This window comes from Paralichthys olivaceus, chromosome 18, assembly GCF_024713975.1.
Source record: "Paralichthys olivaceus isolate ysfri-2021 chromosome 18, ASM2471397v2, whole genome shotgun sequence".
NCBI lineage: Eukaryota > Metazoa > Chordata > Actinopteri > Pleuronectiformes > Paralichthyidae > Paralichthys > Paralichthys olivaceus.
The window spans coordinates 7,250,009-7,257,519 of record NC_091110.1 but is presented as its reverse complement, the minus strand read 5'-3'; the positions used below and the strand labels follow the sequence as shown (position 1 = coordinate 7,257,519).

At 42.8% G+C, this 7,511-nt stretch overlaps 1 protein-coding gene across 1 annotated transcript; it reads left to right on the top strand.

Annotated features, from left to right (window-relative positions):
- The first annotated feature begins 533 nt into the window (after window positions 1-533).
- Window positions 534-4,557, top strand: ptger4b (prostaglandin E receptor 4 (subtype EP4) b). Its single transcript, XM_020081799.2, has 2 exons — window positions 534-1,661; window positions 2,882-4,557. The coding sequence occupies exons 1-2, from the start codon at window positions 891-893 to the stop codon at window positions 3,464-3,466; spliced, it is 1,356 nt and encodes a 451-aa protein (XP_019937358.1). The 5' UTR covers window positions 534-890; the 3' UTR covers window positions 3,467-4,557.
- Window positions 4,558-7,511: the final 2,954 nt, after the last annotated feature.

The window sequence follows — 7,511 nt, the reverse complement described above, 5'->3', positions numbered from 1 at the left end:
TGGATGCACTACTAGAATTAATAAACTGAACAAATATGTATGAAATATTTAAAACAAGTAATTTAAATACAAGGGATGGGTTATTTATTTTTTGAGAAAGGAAATGATTTGCACTCGATTAATGACTTAAATGACTTTGAATACCTTTTTTCATGGAGTAAATTCACTATAACTTCAAAATGTTTTGAATTAAATTGCTTTGCTGCTAGACACATGTTGAATATAATGCAATGGAATAGTTAGTGCAAGTTAAGTAGCTGAAAACTGTAATCTGTAGTCTGAGTACAGGACTGGAGTAAAAGTACTTAGATGTAGGTTTATTACTAAGGATTCATCACACTTCTCTAGATGTAGCTGACCGTTATATGGCTGTTATGTGACATGATGATGAAGTTGCTGATAAACTCTGAACTTGCATCGAGGTGTGAGAGATCAATTTATGATAGGGAACTGAAAGTGGGACTGTGACCTCCAACACTGTAGCTGCTGCTCGTGTGTGTGTGTGTGTGTGTGTGTGTGTGTGGTGCGCCAACAACTCACTGGCTGCACGATCTGCAGAGGAGGAGCTGCAGCCACAGGCCTGAGAGGAAACTTCCCTGTCAGTTGAGGTTGTGACAGCAGCGTGAGGTGCAGCTCGTGGTCTCGCAGCATCGTTTGCAAACAAGAAAAATAAAACCACCGGAGCAAATATCTCCCGTGGACGCTCCTCGTTTTCACCAACTTTTTGCGGAGTATGGGATTTCACCTCTGCGTCTGAAAGAGACACTTGGAGACAATGGATGTGTTTGTAATTGGAGAACTTTGGAAATTAAAGGAAAGTGTCACTGCCTCGGACGCGAGAGGAGAGTCACAGCTCAGTGTGAGACAGTGAGAGACTTTCGCCCGCAGGCATGAACGACACGGCACCGCAGAGGTCGCCCACCATCCCGGTGATCATGTTCATTTTCGGGGTGGTGGGGAACGTTATCGCCATCGTGGTTCTGCGGATATCCCGCAAGGAGCAAAAGGAGACGACTTTTTACACGCTCGTGTGCGGGCTGGCGGTGACGGACCTCCTGGGCACCCTGCTGGCCAGCCCGGTCACCATCGCCACCTACATGAAGGGCACCTGGCCCGGGGGCGATCCGCTGTGCCAGTACTCCGGCTTCATCCTGCTCTTCTTCTTCTTGGTGCAGCTCAGCATTGTGTTCGCGATGTCAGTGGAGAGATACCTGGCGATCAACCACGCGTATTTCTACAACGAGTACGTGAACCAGAAACTCGCCGCGCTGACACTTTTGGCCGTTTACATCTCCAACATGGTGTTTTGCGCGCTGCCCAGCCTGGGGCTCGGCCAGGTGACGCTCCAGAGGCCGGGGACGTGGTGCTTCATCAACTGGCAGAACAACCAGACCATGGTGGCCACTTTTAATCTGATGTACGCGGGTGTGAACTCGGTCATCGTGCTGGCCACCGTCATATGCAACGTGATGGTGTGCGGGGCGCTCATCCTGATGCACAAGCGGTTCATCCGCCGCACGTCCTTGGGCACGGACCAGCGGCGCATCGCGGAGCTCCGGCGCAGACGGAGTTTCAGACGACTGGCTGGAGCAGAGATCCAGATGGTGATCCTGCTCATAGCCACCTCCGCTGTGGTTCTCATCTGCTCCATACCTTTAGTCGTGAGTATCTGGAAAAATGCACCAGCCACATTTTACGCATGGCTCTGTGCGTAATAGTTAGTTTTACGCACACATCTGTATCTAGAAATAAAATGCAATAGAAGGGGAAAAAAGTAAAATAAAATTGAACTAATACGGATTTAAATACATTACATTGCGTATCCTAACAGCCCAGAGGAAGTTTTACCTCTTGGAATTAACGACAACAAACACGTTAAGCATGAGACCGGTAGATGATAATGATATGCAAGCTGAACTTTGTGTTCCAGGTTCAGATCTTTGTTGTTAGATGACACATTTCTCCGAGGCATGAACGAGACCGTTCACGTTCCCTCATCGTTTCAGCTGCTTACAGAAACAGCGATCACGTAGTTTCGATCTTGACACGGTAGGAAACTACTCGGTCTGCAACCGATTATTGTATAAAGCGCTCATGTGTTGTTTGCAAACATCTTCCAAAAGACAGTTTGCGCTCTCGTCTCCATGCACAGACCTCAGTGTTCAGCGCAGAGGATCGGTGGAGATTCCTCTGCCACGCAGTGCAGACGCACAAGCAGGAATTCCTGCATCTTTGAGACGAAGCCAGTAATAGATAGGACGAGTTCAAACCACTGTCAGAGAAGACTGTAACTTTGCAGGATAACATCTCAATTTTGCTCATGCTTCATATTTACTTCAATTTAACTTTGGGATATTTTTGAACAAAGCAATGACTCTTTAGACACAGTCTCTTCCATAAAGAAAGGCATCTCTTCCTGTCAGTTTGAACAGAGGAGAGTGATTAAAGCCAGCACATCGAACCCCACTTTAAATTGACTAAGTCTTTTGTGCCTCTTGATTGGTGAAGAGATGTTTATGAGACTATGGGGAAACCCAATGGCCAAAGGCTCTGGCATAATGAATGACAGTGAGAACTCTTGCTTTCATTGGCCTCTGGCCACCTCGACACTGCCACGGTTGCACAGAAGTTACATTCAGCCAAATGTCTATTTAGATATGACTTCTTCATGCCAACCTTTCTGGAATATGTAAACTAAACAATTATTTTACCCTTGAACATGAAATGTAAGCAAATTTGGACTAGCTCACATTTGCTTTCCCCCTCTGCATTTGAAATGTTGTTACACGTTGCTTTGTGCAACATCGAAACATTTGTGGATGCTCATTAATCTAAATTTATCTACCACTGTCTCCCCCCCTTCCCTCTTCTATCCTGTCAGTTGAGGATCTTTGAGAACCAGCTGTACAGAAACCAGAAAGAGCAGCTGTTTGGACTGAATAAAGACCTGCTGGCCATCCGCATGGCCTCTGTCAACCCTATCTTAGACCCTTGGATCTACATCCTGCTCAGAAAGACAGTGGTCCTCAAGCTAATGGAGAAAATTAAGTGCCTGTTCTGCAAAATGGGTGGACGGGGGCGAAGGGACGGCAGACAGTTCCGCTGCAACAATGGCCACCTCTCCTCCTCCATCATCTCCCAGGACTCGCCAACTCTGTTGTCGCATGAGCTGCGGGAAATGGTGAGCAGCTCACAGACTTTTCTGTACCTGCCCGAGGGGAACACCCGGAGGCCCGGGTCGTTTCAAGCGGGGCCACAGGCCGGCTCCAGTGCACCAGTGGTGCAGACACTGACATTACAGGGCCCACAGGAGGTTGAGGGGCCACAGAGGGGGCTTTCACCGAGTGATTTAGAGGACACAGCACCGGGCGGGCCACTGAAAGAGGTTCCAGTGTGCCCCAAGGACCCGGCTCTACACGTGACCTTCACAGACGAGACTGCAAACACACAGGAGAAATGCATATAGTGGTCAGCATTAGCTCAACAAACCTTCACCACTGTAATAAGACTGTCTCGGGACAGAAGATACAAACTAACAAGAGCACTGCAAAGACACGATCGTAAAGGAAAAGCCTCTGAAGACTGAATAATCATCCACTGATCTGTAGATATAGACTGCTGATAAAATGAAAGATGTGTTATCTAAACACCCATTATCAATGTATTACTCCTCGTGGCTCACCACAAACACCACATCACCAAATAGTCTTCAGCACAGTCAGAACAGCTATACCAACACATCCACAGAGAACAATGTGACATCTTAGAGGAGCTCTTCTGTTGCACTTTTGAATTCTGACTCCACTGCAAGGGCTGTTCGTAATTTCAGTTTCGTAGCATTCTGACAACCTGCACAGTGACTGTAAAGAATTAATGCTAAAATGTGATGATGTTTATTTATTCTGAGTATGAAATGATACTTTTATTGTCTTCTCTGTGAGAAGGTCCAGATAGTTTGGAGTCACTTTAAATTGGTACAAGATGGACATGTTCAAAGTTTTTTTTTTCTTTTTCTTTTCTGTAGGAACATTTGCAAAAAATTGGGTCATACTGGTTGACAGAGCAGCTCAAACATCAAAGCTCGTACCAGCCCTTGTGTTTCGAAACAAAAAGGCAGCTATACTGTGGATTACTCACAGATACTGGAGGGCGTTACGAGGCCTCCTACAGTTACGTGTTGATATTAAATTGTTTTTTACTTCAATCACCATTTACATTTTGAGGATTATTTCAACGTAATCTTATTTACCCTTAATGTGACGTACAATGCCTCTCATCTAATCAGTTTTTAGTGCGGCCTTATTGAGAACAGAAGACACTGAGCTTCCTTTTTGGTTTTTCTTTTTCTTAAAATGTATTAAAGGTTTCACACAAAACTGATGCTATCGTTGCCATAACATAAATATCAAAATGTGTTCAGATTTCAATGTTAAACTTTTTTTTTTTCCTGGAGCAACATCAACATCAAATTTAACATGGCGTGTTGTCTTCTGAACAAACTAATGTTGTACCAAACTCAAATAAATTTCAATTTAAAGTTGTTAATATTCATATAAATCAACAAATCTCTGTCACTAACTTAGTTAATTAGCCTAAAAGTGTGTTAATATAACAGTTGGTTTATGATATTAAGCTAAACATGTACGTTGACTATGTTATGTGCTCTGTGACATATGTTTGGCGCCGCAATGCTCAATCGATTAATCAATTAGGAGATGGACAGAAAAAGGATCCGCAACTATTTTGATAACTGATATTGATATTTACAAAAGTCGTTTTTGAAGCAAACATGCTAGAATTTTATTTTCTTCTTTTATAACCATAAAGAATGTTCAGGTCTTTGAATGTCGGTTGGACAAAACCCAGGAATTTGAAACCAGCAGTGATGCATGTTTTTCTCAAATTTAGACAAAAGGTTGATCGATTAATCAAGTCAATAGTTTTGATATTTATAAATCATGCAAAGCATCCTTCGTTAATGTGCAACATGCAGAACATCTGCAAAATGAATTATTAGGCCTCTACCAGCGAACACCTCTTTGAATCTTTGCTGAAAAAGGATTATTGATCCGTCGTCAACAGAATGAAAATTACTTCAATACTGATCATGTCAGGATAATGGAAGGCAGTATCATCTTTATGAATTAAAGCTATTAAAAATACTGGAGATTAATGTGCAAAGAAATGCTGCAAAGCTATTCATGAAAACACTTGAAGAACTGTTTAATTCATTTCTATGTAAAAACAGGTCTAGAGATAGCATGAAATCCAAACCTGTCTAAATAGTGTTCTTGAGCCAGCATGTTCCTGTCAGTGACGTGTATCTGCCGAGAAAATATAGTTCAGACTTCATTTCATTCTCCAGCGGCGCTGATGACTAAAACATTTCTGACCAATGGACGCCACAGATGCCATGTCACTGCTCACCTGCAGACAGACGCTGTCTTTGCCCCTTGTCCAGGTCCCATGTGGCCGGTGTCCAGAGCCTTCCCAGAGCAGTAAAAACCTCCCTCCAATAACAATAAGCCATTAAGGAGAGCTGTTACCTCTGACTCAAAGATCTGTTAAAACTTTAGAGTCTCTCGGGAGGCAGAAACAATGATTGACAAAACAGTGGTGATGGGATTTAAACAGAGGGCAAAAAAGAAAACCGATTCTTCCTGGAAACTTTCCCCCTCTTTCCTCACCTCATCGGCTCACGCTAGAAATACACAACAGAATATCAGACCGGCTGTTCGACAAATTCAAACTTTGTCATGAGAAGCATGTGAAAACAAAAAGCCTGCGAAAACAAATAAAGGTGCCACTTAATAAACATGACACTCAAAACCTGTGTTGAAGCTGTGGCCTTATGGCACAGCAACAAGGATATTATTGTCAGGATCAAGGTTAATTCAAGGGTGGAGTTGCATTCAGGTAAAATGTCATTAAAACACCCCCATACCAATGTTCATGGAACCTGTACTAATAGTTCAATATATTTCAGTAAAAACTAGATTGGCACTGATTATTTTTTATCAAGATCCATGAATTATTCTCTGAGGAATCAAAGTAATGGATGCTTTCTCGGGTCATGCTCCACCACCCCACAAACTTTCATGGAAGTTGAGTAGTTTTAGCATAATCGTGCTAACAAACAAACCCCGGCGAAAACAACTTCCTCGGCGGAGGTAAGAATGTCAACCTCGTGGTGGAGGAAACGTCTGTTCCTCTGGGGAACATCAACGTCTTCACCAAATTTCATGACCATCCTTAAGTTCTTAAGATATTTTGAAGAATTGGAACAAGCCCCGACAGAAGACATTCCAGATATTGTCAGACAGGGAACTGACAAAGCTATCAATAGAAAGAAAAATAAAAATGTCATACATGAGCAGCTGTAAGGTAGGGATGAGTAAGAACAGTCAAGGGAGTGATAATCATTTCAGTTTCATAGATTTGACTGACTGACTAGTAGTTGGACCATCCAGATACATGTGTATTTAACCTAAATTCACTTGGCACACCCTGATCATACACAGAAGCCTTCCTTTTATCATATTATGCAACTTCCAAAAACAACAACTGCTCCGGCAATGATTTGGGTGTGTCACAGACAAGGGTGTGTTAATGTATAATCATGTTTTTTTTTGTTTAATATTTGTTTTTCATTCAGAACAATTTGTAGAGATTTGTACTTTTCGTCTGTGACATTTAAACTTAAAAAAATAAACAAATGAGCAGTCGTACTTTTGACTCCAATTTACTTAAAACAATAATGTTTCTCAGTCACCTGCTCGACTGCCACAAGACGACTCGGAATACTTTTGATCTTGTTATTTACAACAGCAGAAAGAAAACCAGACCACTGCTGACGTGCAGTGGTGTTAACGGTAGGTTTGGTCTTTTGTTTCTGAAACACTATTGAAATCCTTTTCACGTTCCGATTGCGATAAAGTTTTCTGTGGCCCTCACAGGTTTGTAATAAACGCGCCCATTTTTGGACCGAAAGAAATAATTGGCTGGCGTTCCCATCTATCATTAAACAACCTGCCTGCTGCACCCTGCCCGTGCTCTCGCAGCGCATGACCAGAGTCTTCAGCCTCAATGGGTGAGACGTAACGGCTGCATTTTTTTCAAAGTGTAGCTTGCTATTACTAGCGTTTCCAGGATTACCAACCCTAGCTTAAACTAACCAGTGAAGTAAACATAGTGTTTGTTCTGGTGCAGTTTTAGGACCTGTGTTATCTTGGGACTTTATGACCCTTTGACAGAAACCAACAGTGACATTTGAGGGTGGATGATGCAGCAACGGATTCAAACCCAGGACGCTGCAGTATGATTCTGCCAGCTGAGTTACTAGGACATCCAGTTCTTGTCATTCCAAACACACAAATACGCCTTTGGTTAAATTTGGCTGTTAATTGCATAGTTGTGCAATGTGCATAACACATGCATCTACTTTATCATGCATGTATTTGTTTTTGGCTTGAAGCGCTGTATTTGGTGCTTGGATTTCCTCTGATGTGCTG